Raw genomic sequence first — 14460 nt, forward strand, 5'->3', positions numbered from 1 at the left:
TATAAAAAGAAAAAGAAAGTTTTATGAGCTAATTAAGCTTTTCTACACAAAGAATGTAGAACTTGAGTACTTCTACCCAAGGCAAGTTATGTGGAATTTATAAGGTATTTTTGGTCTTTGTAAGCTTCATTTTTGTCCTACTCTGCTCATAAATGTAGAGGTGAGTTTCTGCTTGTAAAACAGCGCTGTTTAGTTTTTGAACTTTCCTTGTTTTTGCAGTGCATGGAACCCTGGCTGGGATGAAATACCCCAGCCTGTCTTGCCAGCAGCAGTTCAGTTCAGCATTCAGTGCATGAATCTGGGTTACCTGGCAATGTGCTGGGATGGATGGACTGCAGGTCTCAAGGCCAAGGCCTCCAGCATCGTAATCACTTGTGTGGTGGGCTTTAAGCTTCCCTTCTCCAGTTTTCCCACTGTACAGTCAGTTTTATGATTGAAAAGCTGCTGAAAAATAGCATTTTAGAAACTACTTTAGCAATACTCTGTAATTTACTGTGTGCTAAAATATTAAATCACTTTTGAGCATGATGTAGGACTGTATAACCAAAACTGTATTTTTCAAAACATCTCTCTTTTTTATTATTATGTTTAATATTTCCAGGGAGGGATGAAACAATGCAACCAGCCAAACCATCATTCCTTGAATATTTTGAGCAGAAGGAGAAGGAGAATCAAATCAATAGCTTTGGGAAGAATGTGTCTGGCCAGACAAAAACTTCATCTGATTGGAAAGTACCACAGGATGGAGACTACGAATTTGTAAGTCTATACTTTGAAATTCAATCAATGTGACAATCTTGAAGAATTTTAGTCAGAGCTGCTATAAGATTATTTCTTGTTTTGACAGACTAATGGAAACTTGAGGAGATGGTAATGGCTAATGCATTTGGATGGGGCATTTTGAAAAACTCGTTTTCTTTAGGTATTTCTCAGTAATCTTAACCAGTCATTATCTGAATGCTTCCCTTGTTTAAAAGCAAATAAAACAAACAAAACCGCCTGAGGACATGAAGGTACAAACTGTCTTGCTTTACTTCCCTGTTAAAAAAAAATTCCAGATGGTAGTTGGAAAATGCAGATCCTCAATGTGTAATGCTTGACAAAGAAGGGTGGGGGAACCATTGAATTTCCTTGTTTTTCTCAAGCTGTGGCACTGGATTTTGTTTTGTTACATAAACATCAGGCTTGTCTTAATTTCTCTTTCAAATCCTTAATTTCAGTCTTCCTAACTAATATTCACATGCTCAGAATTTTCAGTAACTTAAGTCCAAAAATGAGCTATTATTCATAAATTCAATTTAATTTTTTTTTGTGAGTTTGGAAAATCTCAGGTTTGAGTTCAAAATGCCAGAAGCAGCGTGCTGTGCTGGGCCCTGTTCCCTGCCCATTTTCCTGCAGTGATCCTTCACTGTAAGCACCTGTTGCTCCCAGTGCACTGTGTGCCCTTGTGCTGCCTGTTCGTGCTGCCTGTGGCTCAGGCTGTCACGCTGTCAGGAGCTGGTGATATTCATTCCACCTTCACAAAGTGTGCAAAGCCAAATCCCTCTGCCAGTCACGACTCGAGGAGATGTTTCACTTTAAGGCTGAATAATAACCTGGTGTTTTTCATTACCTTTGTACATATTGTATAGACTTACTGCTGTTATACATATTTTGTTGTCCTTTCTGCTGCTTTTCTTATTCAGGCTGAGGGAACTCCTGTGTTCTCTCTCCTTTGCACCAGGCTATGTTTAGCCTGAAGGCTCAAAGTCACTGCATAAATATGTTTTGCAACTATAACCCTCAAGCTGGGAGTGTGTTGCAGGGTCTGGGCCAAACACAGGATTCCAGTCAAGTCAGATACTTCATTTATCTCATTCACCTTACTTGCTGTACCTTACTTTTATGATTAAAATTTGTTTTTCTGTGTATGGTATTTCCCAAGAAAGCTGGGCTGGTTTGGAGTATCTTAATAGTCTTTTGTAGTCTACAGAAGGGGGCTCAAGGGGAAATTTACTGTAATGATTTTACTTTCTAATTTGGTTGACAACAAATTTAGCAGTGTATTTCCACTGAGTATGATCTATCCCTCCTTGCTCACTGGGAGCTGTAGGTGCAGGGTACACCCAGTGAGCACAGATAACACAAGAAGAGGTTGGTGTCATTCCAGCAAACAGAACCTACAAATGTTTTTAGAACTTGCAAAGCAGTTCTTTGACACACTTGACCCTGTTTACTGATTTCCATTAGTACTGCAGTATTGCCCTGTGCACAGATTACCAGTGTGCTGGAAGCAATAAAAGTGAGCAATAAATCAGCCTTTGCGTCACCTTCCTGCAATAATTTTCAGAAATTTCACTTCCCAGCTGTATGTATTTCTCTAGTTCAATTGTAGGTGAATAGACTAACCTGCCTTGCATGTAAATTTTTGAACAGAGCTGCTTGATTTTCTGTAGGGTAGGAAAATTGCTTGAAAGCAGCCTTAATAATGTGGGTGTTTGCATAGCCCTTATCTAAGTGTTTGTGGCAGCAAACTCACATTGTGTAATGTATTCAAAGACTTAAAATTGTGTATTCATCCCATTTGCCCTCAAATTGATCAATTTGATAGCTAACTATGGGTAAAAGATGTGTTTATTAATGATTTGTTAATTAAGAGCATTGATGCAATAAGTATTTTGGAATAAGAAAAAATGCATCCCCTAGGTGTATCCAGTACATCTGTCATAGCCCTGCCTGCAGCTATAACTTACTTCTGCATTGTCAAAATAGGCAGGTTTGAGCAGCACTTTTTATGGAGTTTGCAGGTTTCCAAGTAGAGATGAGATCAGCAAGATGCTGGGTAAATACTAGTTCCTCTGGGCCTTAAGAAATGATTGAAATATTATTGCTTTGTGCTGCTGGAGACTAGATAAATATGCATTCTCTTCTGTATTCCTCTCCTTCCTATGTGAGTTGCACCTGGAGCTTCCTGTCCTCCAAAAAAAAAGAGGGGCAATATTAAATTACAAAAGATTTTTTTCCCTGTGGCAAAACCATTTGACCTTTTCTTGACTAACATTGTTCCTCTGAAGCAGGCAAATAAGACACTATTTATATCACAATGGCAATGTCTCGTTAGATAAGGGTTAGATTGAGTCAACCCCATCCACTGCAGAGCTGGAAACCCAGAGATCCTGTTCTGAAAGGTAAGGAACTCCATTCCTCCCAGACATGAGGCTCTGGCTGTGTCCTGGCTGTGGTCAGAGATGGCACTACCCCAGAATGTTTCCAGCCTTGGATTTCGGAGGTAGAAGTTGTTATTAACTGATTAGTCAGTGCCTGATGCTGTTAATGTTTATCCCCACTCCTGCTTGAACAAGGATCTCTAAAGATTTAAAGCCCTGCTTGATTGCAAACAATGTTTTCAACAACACTATGATTTGTTTAACAATAGGGCAGGGGGGAATACTAATTATGGGCAAAAATTCTTCTTTTTGGGAAGAATATAACAAACTCTGAGCAGGAGACTGCTGCAGGGGTGGGCTGTTAATGGGCAGGCTCCATTGTATGGAGAATTCCTAATTGCCATAATCAGATCTCAGAATTTTTGTAGTTGAATTTAATTTTGCCAGTGAACATTAGTCACATGCTGTTGCACAGACTTAATAATGCTAGAAGATTTGTTTAGACAATGTCCTACATTTTTTCACTTTAATCTTTCAGTACTACTGTAACATATGGGAAAATTAGTTGTGTAGTGTTTCCTGCCCTTAGACACAACAAACCCTTTACTTATTCCCATTTTTAAAGCCTTTTAACTGCTCTGAGCAGGTCAGTGTTCTAATATCACTTGTGGCTAAACTGGGATCACTTGTTTTTATTCTGCCCCTGCTTGAAAGGCCTTCAGTCTTGCCAAACCTATTGTAGCACATATTTGTGGATCAGCCAGTCATGAATGTTTTGTATTACATCACTAATCCTTTTATTGAAAGGCCGTTTTGTTAACAAATTAGCAGGTGCCAGCCACTCCTGGCTTATGGGAGCTGTGATAACACTGAGACTTTTCCACTTTTATTTCATGAGTGTGGTTCCACTGGTGAAAATCAGTGGCAGTAGAGCCCCAGTCAATCTCAAATTTTACCACCATGATGCAACTGCTGCATTTTTAATGCCTGTATTAAACTTAGATTTTACTGTAACTCTAAGTCATAATTTTTCATATATCAGTGAGTCTTTGCTAATCAGGTATCCTGGGGACATATTTTGGATGTGAAGTGAAATAGGACATGAACTTTTAAGAGAGACTTGAGCAAGAGTACTGCAGGATATCAAATCTTTCCACAGCTTTTACACATGGAGTTGAAGCCATTTGCTCCAAGGTCTTTTTGCTTCCAGCATCTGTGTATCTGCCAACCATTCCTGGTCTGTGTAAGGCCACCTGTCAAGAGCTGGATTGGTACAGACACTTTTACAGTGTCTGAGCTGCTCCTGCTCTCAGTGCTTCCCTGGAGAAGCAGCAGGTGGGAGCTGGGCTGTTGAAGGAAGGCAGTGCCATTCCCCTGCAGGATCTTGGTGGAGAGCTGCCACCACCAGCAGTTGTTTTCTGCGTTGGCAATCTCCATCCTGCTGCTGCAGTGCTGGGGGGAAGCTGACATTCAGAAACAAGGTTTATGTCTCTTTCCTAACAAGTATGCTGCTTCCTTTGGGAAGAACTTAATTTGCTTGCATCTGCAAGCTCTTGGTGAGTCAGACTTTTCCCGTTCCTACAATTATCCACAGCCGTAATTTGGGATTTTCCTTCTCACCCCTTGGCTTAATGAAGAGGATCTGCATTCACAGGTTCTCATTGAAGCAGAAAAACTTTGGAGCAGGACTGTTTTCCTTACAAAAATAAAATTAACATATGCCCTTGAGAGTGTGGAGGTTTGCAGAAGTGGAAGGAGTAGACACAGCCAGTTTCTCAGATTTCTGAGGAAGGGCTGTGCAAGGTGGCCTTTGTTCAGTGTCACCACCCTGCAGTGGGAGCCCGTGCTCCAGCTCTTGTGTTTCCATGCTGCGAGTGCCACTCCCTGCACTAGCTCATCATTTTAGCTCCTTTTGAGCAGTGTCTCGCTGCCTGCTGATGGGAATTTCTTTGGACAGGAAAGATTGCTGTGATTTCCCTTGGTTCCAAAAGAGACTTTATCACTTTTTAGTGCACAGTGTCATCTGCTTCTCTACTGCTGGGAAAGACTGTCCTGTGAAGTACTGTGGCTTCTGAAATTTTTCCAGGGCAAAGGAAGGATTAGCAGGAGGTGTTAATTGCTTCTAACTGGGGGGAAGAATGCAAGTGCTGATCAGCTGCCACTTTTGTCAGGGCTGCACAGTCAGACAAGCAACATGTACAAGCAACAGTTCTGGTCTCCACCTCACCACATGCCTGGCAGGGATGGGCAGAGAAGGGGCTTTGCTGAGTTGCAGGAGTTGTGGGGTCAAACTCAGCTCTTCCCCCAGCCAGAGAACTCCTTCCAATAACCAGCTGCCTGTCCTGTTGCTTCCCAAGTGCTCAGGCCACAGCTTGCTGTCTGTACCTGACTTCTCTGTGGAATGTTCTCCTTGAAACTGGCTAGTTTAGAATGAGATATTTATTTCAAAAGCATCTGTAGACCACTTGCTGTTGTCTCTGGTTTTGTTTCCTTGCACCAAGTCCTGCCTGGGGTTCCCTTGGAACTGGAAGCTGTAGGAGCTGGATGATGGTTCACTGGGCCAGTGGGACAAAGGAGGGGGCAACAGAAACATATTTCACACTTGCAATTGCAGTTTTTTCAGATAAGAGACAAAGCAAAGCAAAACATAAAGAAAACACATTTTAATGAAGTCCAGTTTCTAAAAGTATATTTGCATCTTTAGGAGTTCTTAAATTATCTGCACTACAAGAGTTGGTATTGCAACTGCAGCCTCCTTTAAATAATTACCTGATAGGAAACCATGGTATTTTTTGCATTTGTCTGTCTGTAAGCAGCTTCTAGCCAGAGCTTTGAACAGCTACTTCCTACATTTTTCCTTTTCACAAGTGTAATATAAACAAAATCTCTTCCCTGAATGAAGGTATAGTTCTTTTTCTTAAAGTAATAAAGAAAAATAAAATCTTCTGTTTACTTGAGGCAATGTTTCATTATGCTGCACTCACCTGGGATATTCCATGTATTGTTCACATCCTCATTTCTGTGCTTTTACTTAGTAGTTTGAAACATTACACTGCAAAGTTATTGAAAAGTTTATAGAAAGCTGAATTCCATCAGAGCAAGGCATTAGGATGTGAAAGCCTTAGGATCATGCTGTATTTTTGAGTCTGGGGGTAGATCAGCCTGACACTGCCTGCAGATCTGGGTCTGCTTGTGCCTGTCAGGTGTGGCCCAGTCAGGAAGGATCCAGCCAGGGTGGATCCTGTGGGCTGGAGGGATGATGCCCACTGCAGCATCGTGTGCTTCTCAGCCTGGCATGACCCAGCAGCAATCACAGCTGGAACTCAGTGCAGTGTTTTCTGTGTTTCTCACTGCCCCACTGCTCCTTCCACCACCCCAGAACAACTGCAGTGAAAAATGGTCATCACTCAGCACTGCACATTCCTTCTCTCTGCTCAGGGCTGTGCTGAGGAATGGCTGCATACTGGAACCATCTGTTTCTTTCACTGGAAGTTATTTATAGGGAGGAACTGTTGGAGGGCAAGTGATTTATTGCTTATCAATAACAGTAAACACGTTCTGCTTTACAATGACCAGAGCCTCTAATTTATTGTACTCTGTCTGTGAAGGTGTCATTTGTCTTGTGAACAGCTTGTTGTCTGCCAGTACCTGGAACATTCAATGTCTTTGGTTTCTTTGAACATCCATTTGGATAGCATTTATTAGCAATCTAATATTGATGCTTTATAGCTTTACTACCTTTTGTCCTTCTAAAAGTTCAATCGATTAAAAACTTGAGAGTATTTTCTGTGCAGTTCCTGGCTTTGAAAATGATGGCAGACTGAATAATTGGCTCTCATTTTGTTGGAATTGGTCTTTGGGTCTTCGCTAGGAGTAGGAAGAAGGCATGCTGAGAATACAGGGATAAGGCAGATGCTAGAAGTACTTGCATTATGTGGAGGAGCTGCTGGTGTGTGACTTTTTATAGTTTATCGTTTTATAGTGTTTCCTGACTCTGCTCTGATCCTCTGAGGTTTATCTTCTTTTTACTGCTCTCTTTTAAGCAGCTTGGTAAAGGTGTCAGATGCAGGCCTCTACAGTAATCTTGCTGTTCCTCCTTTCTCCCATCCAAATTACTCAAGTGAATGATTTGAGCTGGTTACTAATACTCCAGAAAGTCTGTCTGCATGGACAGGAGCAAAAAAGGCTTCATTAGAGTGTGCACATTTGTAGGTCATTTAAATGGCATTACTGAAAATCAAATAATTGTGAGACTTCTATTGAATTATTATGAAACTTGCAATACATTCTTTATTTTCTAAGAGAGCAAGTTTCTCTGACCCTTATGTGATGAATGAAGATTGATTGTTCCAAAAATTCATTTGAATATGTATAGTTTTGCATAGAAGAAGAAAAAAGTTTGGTTAAAATAGAGCTTTTTTCAAAAACGTTTTTCCAAGACTAAAACAAACACTTTGAGTGAATCTTCAGGGATTTATCTGTCCAAATGTGTCTGCCCTTCATCTATCATGAACTCTCCATTTTCCCAGTAGTGGCTGGAATAAAATTTACTTCTCAGGCACTGATTTCTTCCAATAGTTTTACTTTGAACGTAAAGTGAACTTATTTGCTGGGGCATTTATCAGTTTGAGAGATAAAGCCAGATCTGGGGACCTGATAGATATCCCTGTCTAGACTCTATGGAAGTAGGGCAGATTCCCTGTTGGGAAGCAAGTAAACTTAGATACTTGTTTCTGCTGTGCTGAATCTAAAATAAAGGTTTCTTTCTGTGGGAGAGCATTAAGGCTGTAACTTGTTTATTTATGGGTGGGAGAGAAACAGACTCAAATAAAAAGACTTCTCTGACAACAGAAGGCAGTCCAGGATAGACAACTATTAACTTTCAAACCTAAATCGTACCCCCATGGTATCTCCTGCTTATTGAGGAAGATCTTGAAGTGTAGTACCTAGATGTAATTCCACTGTCAAGTATGATTTATGAAAAGAGGCAGGTTTTTGTGATGTTTTATTCATTGGTTTTAAATGTCACCTGTCTTGATTCATAACATTGATGTCCCTTGAATGGATTTCCTTTTTTTTCCTTCAACCATCTGCCAAGAGTTTTTAAAGCTCTGTTAATTGTTTGTGTCTCTTTTAAGCATTACCTTTTCACCATATTTAGTATGTTCTTCCCAGCAAATACTTTTAACTTACGACATCTTTATTATGGACAAGTGGTTCATTTTGTCACCTTGTAGTCAAACATAGAGTCATTTTAAAAATAAGCCCAGGAACAGCTTGCTTCTCTCTTTTATTGTTTGTTAAGTGGTCTTCAATCTTCTGTGACATTTGCATGAGGAAGACACTCTGAGCCTTACTGCAAACCTCATCGGATTCATGCCTGAATCAAACCACCAATGTGGTTTACAGTAAACTCTGTTTTATAAACCTTTTCATATTTCCTTTATAACAACAACAACACAAACCAAGGAAATACCACATTTAGTTTTAAAATTTGCTAGCAATATTTCAAATTGAAAAAGGTAGTTCAGTGATGTGACTCTTGTTTCTGCTGGGGAAGAGAATAGATTCCTGCTCTCTTCCATTTGGTAACAGGGTCATTGCTCACCACCTGCTTTCACTTTGGTGCAAACTGACATTGATTGCAAAGCACTTACTGCCACAACTTGCTGTCAGATTTTCATTTTTTGCTATATTTTTGTATATAGCAGGTCTTCTGTGACATGAGGCTTTTAGATGAAACTTGCAGTGAGTGGGAAGTAAAATGAGTTGTTTGTGTTGAATTGCTTAGGTCATAGCCCTTAATGGAGACTGAAATAATGTAACATGAAATCGAGTTTATACCAGAGTATTCAGACCTGTAAACTCAACATCCTGGATGATTTTTGAGGCCCCTTTCCTACTGTAGAATTTAATCAGATGAGACACTGACTGAAAGTTTTGTGGATGAACTAAGTAAGTAACAGAACTTCATCCAGGGTCTGTGATCATTGGTTTTGTTCCACTACTGCTGTGTGTTTAAGGTCAGGCTGCAATGTGCATTTCTGCTTTGGGAGAAAGGGAAGAGGAATTAATAATTGAAGGTGTGGTGCTGGGAAAATAATCTCTGAGCATACTGTATTCTTTAGAAAACCTGTTTGAGTCTTGTTATGCCTTGAGATCTGTTTTCAAGGCTGGATGTGTTCTTGGCACAGTATCTCCCTTAAAGAAAGAACACTCCTGCTCAAACAAGATCTATTTGAAATGCTTCTAAAATCTTCCAACTCATCTGTCAGTACAAATGTTTTTAAAGGGTAATATAGCTTAAAAAGACAAGCTTGTCCAGGTTTTTCTCATCTGTAGCAAAAAAGGCTTCTTTTGGAGACTCTCTGCTTGAGGAGCCTGTTATAGCTGCTCTGGATTCCCTCTTGGGAGATGGAGCCTCTGGACCATAAGTGAAGAGCTTGGGGATAAAGTCTCCATCAGGGCTCTGTGAATACTTCCCAGTGGGCAGGGTCTCATCTGGACAAGGGCCTGAAATGATGTGCTGTGGGAGTAGCAAAGTTATCTCAGCTCTGACTGCTGGACCTGGTGCCTTTGTGCACCCTCCTCTTGTGTTACTGCAAAACCTGCAGAAACATCCAGGTGTTGCTTATTGCTGGTGTAATTGGTGTGTGTGATCTCTGGGTGTCTGCCTGCTCACCTCACCAGGAGGCTTTACAGGGGCAGTTTCATCATGGGTGTGAGGTCTTGCTCAGACACAGAAGGTAATGGAGTTTGCAGTTGGCTGTGGCTGCTTCCAGTGGCCCGGGTATCCTGACAAGTTTGCCTTAGCTGGAGAGGGACTTTTTGCAAGGGCAGGGAGTGATGGGATGAAAGAGAGGAAGAGTAGATTAAATATTAGGAGGAAATTCTTCCCTGTGAGGGTGGGCAGGCCCTGGCACAGGTTGCCCAGAGAAGCTCTGGCTGCCCCATCTATCCCTGGGAGTGTGGAAGGCCAGGCTGGATGGGCTTGGAGCAACCTGGGCTTGTGGGAGGTGTCCCTGCCCATGGCAGGGGGTTGGAACAAGGTGGTCTTTAAGGTCCCTTCCAACACAAACTGTTCTGTCATTCAGAACCAAAGCTTTGACCTTCAAGAAGAGGGAGAAAGAATAGCTTAATACATACAGACAGATACAGTCTGAACTAGTATTATTCTGAAATTAAGTGTTTTAATTCCTTCTTGTTTTGTATCTTGCCATCATGAAGGATTGTTATAAATGGATGCCCAAGTAATAGTGAACAACTGGGGAAACCTTTCATAGCAAAGTGTGCAGGTTCATGCAACATGGATTTTATCGAGAAGGTTCACTGGGGGACTGTCCCAAAAAAAATTTGTCTCCGAAATATTAAACACATGCCCCTGGTTTTAAAGACAACTGCATGGGCATGCAGCTGTTAATTTTTTCAGAATGCCCTGGAAATCTCTGTAATTCAGTCTTTCCTCAGAAAGCTTTTAATTCTCTCTCCTGTCTTTTTTGCCTTCAAATTACAGCTGTTGCTTCCTTTCCCTCAGTGAACGAGGGAAGGCAAAGCACCATTGGACCAAGTTTTTATAATGAGCCTCACCTTTGGACACACGAGGTAGGGAACTGGGGAGGTCTTCCTGGAAACGAATCCCCTTCAGCAGCTCTCCTGGAGTCAGAAATAACATGTGAGACTAAGACTCAAATTAAAAACATTTGTTGAATAATGTTTAATACTCTTAAGTGTTAATATAAACAGGCCCAAGTTATTTAAAACTATAATGGCGACTTGCCATGGATGATTTAGTGTTAAGCCTTTGAAACTGAAACTGTGTGTTTTAAGCCTTCACTTTGCATTGCAGATTTGAGTGTGTGAGGTCTTCTGATATGTTAATGATGCTGATACACCAGTACAAGCTTCTCACTCCACATCGTTAATGAAGGTTGTATTCAGGGACTGATTAACTGTTAACTAATTGGTTACCACTTCAGTTACATTTCATACTGAGCAATGTTGTATGAATGAATCACTTGCAAGTCAGGTATTTTTACTTGTTCAGTTGTTCTGCTTTATTCAGGATAAGTGATCCTAAATAAAGACATTTATTGTTAATCCTTCAGCAAGTAGAGCCCTTAAGAGCAGGGGAGAGAGCGGGGAAGGGTGTGTGGGATTGGAAGATCCATTGCAGACACGTGTACCCTTCCTGGCAGAACTTAGTTAAACCTTTCAGAACCATAAAAAAAATTTATTCGGTTTAAGGGAATCAGCATTTTCTGACAGATTGGTTTTCTTAAAAAAGGAGAGAGAAACCCCGTGTTGGTCTGCTGTGTACTTTACAGCTCAGTTGTGCAGCTGGCCAGATCCTCAAAGCCCAATGACATGATTTATTTTAGCATGTTCAGAGGTATTTTGGTCCTCTTACTTAAGAAAATTAAATCATAATCACTTAGGGAAGGAAAAAACCCTCTGCTGTGTTTTTCCTTAATCAAACCTCTGGCAAGCAAGAGCTTTTTAAAAGCAAGTGTTGCTCATTTTTTGCTCTTTTCTTGACTTTTTTTTCTTCTTTTTTTTTCTCTGCTCACTTGTCCAGACAAGCTGACCTTTTAGCTTGGTTTGTAATTCAGTTACTGAAAAAACCCAACAGTGAGATAACTTGTCGTTGTGGTTACAGGATTAGTCAGCCACTTTCTAAGTTCCTAAAGAATTTTAAGATTTGGCTTTCCTGAAGTGCAGTGCTGAAGAAAAGCACTGACACATTTTGCCATTCCCTTTGTTTAGATTCAGTGTGTACAATACTTGGGATGATTTTGGAAGTGAATGGTGTTATTCATACTCATAATTGACACTAAGGCTAAAAGAGGAAATTTAATCTTGGAGCTTATAAGATTAAAATGATTTGGTCTTTTTAAAAAAAGCTCTATTTTTAATGACCACTCACCACTCATATCAATGAGTAGAGCTTTGGATGGGTTTTCTTCCTTAATACAACTTCAGCACAATACTGAGGGTCATAACAGCCTGCAGTGTTCCTACTGTGCTGGCTGTGACACCAACACTTTCTTGAGCTTTTTAAGGATTATTGTAAGAATTACTGAAGTGCAGTTCTTGGCTAAGAGCAGCCCAGGGATGCAGGCTATGGTGTTCCCACAGTTCTGCAATCCCTGTTCTATGGTAATTACTCTGCATAATCACCGCACAGTTCTGTCTGAGTAGCCAGGGAGGGCTCTATGTTTGTTGTAATCCTCCAAAATTGGGAATTTTCTGATATCTTGCCAACTGCAAAGCTGCTCACTGGTTTCAAGGAATGGGGGGGAAACTTCCAAACTATAGGGAGGGTGAGAAAGCAAAGCTGCCTCTTCCTCAATGAAGGAGCAGCTGTGTGTCCCAACTGTGGGTGTCTCTTCCAGAGCAGCCACAGGAACTCACTGCTCAAAGTATACTTGAGGAGAGTCCTTGCTAAACAAACCAGCAGGACCAAACATTGTGGGTGTAAGTCTAGCCTGAAGTAAGAGATAGTGGGGTAGTAAAACTGTGGCAGTTCTTGCTAGAGAAGAACAGTGGCCTTGGCAGCCACTGGTGAGTGAGACTCCGCCACTGAAGTGGTACTCCAGTGGAGGGGCAGCTTCCCAAGGAGCTGAGATCTTGTGGCAGCTTGGGAGGAGCCTTGCTGAGGTACCAGGAAGCCAAGCTAAGAGTCAGATCTTGGCAGTTGCCTTCCTGCAGATGTAGCACAGGAGGAAGATTGGACATGATCTTCCCAGTGTGTCTGGCAGGGAAAAGGACTGGAAGGAGAATGGCTCACATGACCCTCCAGTAATTCTGTAGGGATGGTACAGATACGATGGTTTGGTTCACACACCTTTGTTTAATCAGACAAGCAGAACTACATGGAAAATTAACTGGGATCCTTATTGGTATTTTACAGTAAGATCTTTCGGTAGCTAGAAAACTCCACCTCTGTGCAAGTAAGGTAGAGCTAGAGAAACACCTCATCTGAGAAGGCCTAGGTCTCCTCTGATACAACTCTCTATCAAAATACATTTTCCAGTTCAGCCAGGGATCAAATGCTGAGTGTGTGGTAGTGTCTGTCTTTTCTTCCACAAAAAACGATGCTGTGATTGCACTTAAATATTTAACTGTTTCAGCTGCTTGACTTGCACTGACTTAAGCTGACTTGACCTCTGGAATGATCTAGAATGATGATCTGGTTGAAAGGGGGGTGTTGTTTCTTTGTGGAAAGCCATCTGCTGTTCAGATGAGGTGGCCTGAAACCGCTGTCTCCAGATGTGCAGATCCTGTTCTTTTTTCTTTGGGAATTTCTGGCTGTAGTACAGTTTGGACTTGTGCTGGATGCTGCAGCCCATGATGTGTCTTGCTAGTACATTGCCTAAATAATTAAGATGCATTAAAAGCAGAAGCTTGTGCTGCTGAGACTTATTTTTCAAATCCTTTGAAAGATTAATATCTGTATTTTGAATCTTGCATGAAATCCCACAGTGAGTGAATTTCATTCTCTGCTTTCATAACAGAAACTTCACTGACATGCTAATGCTCAAAGGGGGGAAAATCAAGATAATTAGTATTTGTGTAGGCACAGGGGCTTATTCTGATTTACTGCAGCCCCTCTGTAGAATGGCTGCTTGACAGATCTGGGAAGTTGTAAGGACCTGACAGTCATGAGGAAAAGTGGGCAGAAAAAACCTGTAGGTTTGTAGGTTCTCGTGTCCTTTGAATTTGACAACTTAAAGTGAATAGATAGTTAATGCCTGCTCATACCTTACATCAAGTGTTCCTTATGCTGGAAACATAAATGAGAACAAGGCACTTAATTTTTAGCTCAGTGATTGAACGTATGCCAAGTGGTATTAAGGCAGCATTTCAGGAAAAATGCTGTGGAAACAATTGGCATGCTATTCCAACACCAATTTGTATCACCATCTCAAGCCCTGAAGTCTACTTAGCGTGAGAAATCACCTTCTACATTTAATTTTGGCCAGAGAAATTGAATTCCTTTTTTCTGGTTTAAAAAAAGTGCATAGTACTATTGAGTAATCTGTTCTCTCAGAGTATAGTTGATGCGAGCATTTAATTGATACAATGTTTAACCAGTCTTTCAAGTTAGAGAAAGCTAATTCCAGACTTAACACTTGTCAGAGCTCACATTCTTGAGATCTGACACCTCTCCCTAGCTCGTGGTCCTCTGCAGCACCAATGCACTGCCTCGTGCTGCAGGGTGGGTTCTGCTCCACTGCTACAAATTGTCATGGCAAGTGGCATCCGATGGCTGATCACCTCCCAAAAATAAAACTCTGCTTGAGGAGGTGACAGA

General features: G+C 41.1%; 1 protein-coding gene across 2 annotated transcripts in view; it reads left to right on the forward strand.

Annotated features, from left to right (window-relative positions):
* The window catches only part of STK4 (serine/threonine kinase 4), a 47124-nt gene that overhangs the window by 23549 nt on the left and 9115 nt on the right, over nucleotides 1-14460 (forward strand). For both annotated transcript variants that reach the window (XM_071572599.1, XM_071572600.1), the window contains one exon: nucleotides 602-759. In XM_071572599.1, the coding sequence (XP_071428700.1) occupies nucleotides 602-759 (158 nt within the window). The remainder of the gene's footprint in view (nucleotides 1-601; nucleotides 760-14460) is intronic.

Source organism: Pithys albifrons, chromosome 18, assembly GCF_047495875.1.
Source record: "Pithys albifrons albifrons isolate INPA30051 chromosome 18, PitAlb_v1, whole genome shotgun sequence".
Classification (NCBI taxonomy): domain Eukaryota; kingdom Metazoa; phylum Chordata; class Aves; order Passeriformes; family Thamnophilidae; genus Pithys; species Pithys albifrons.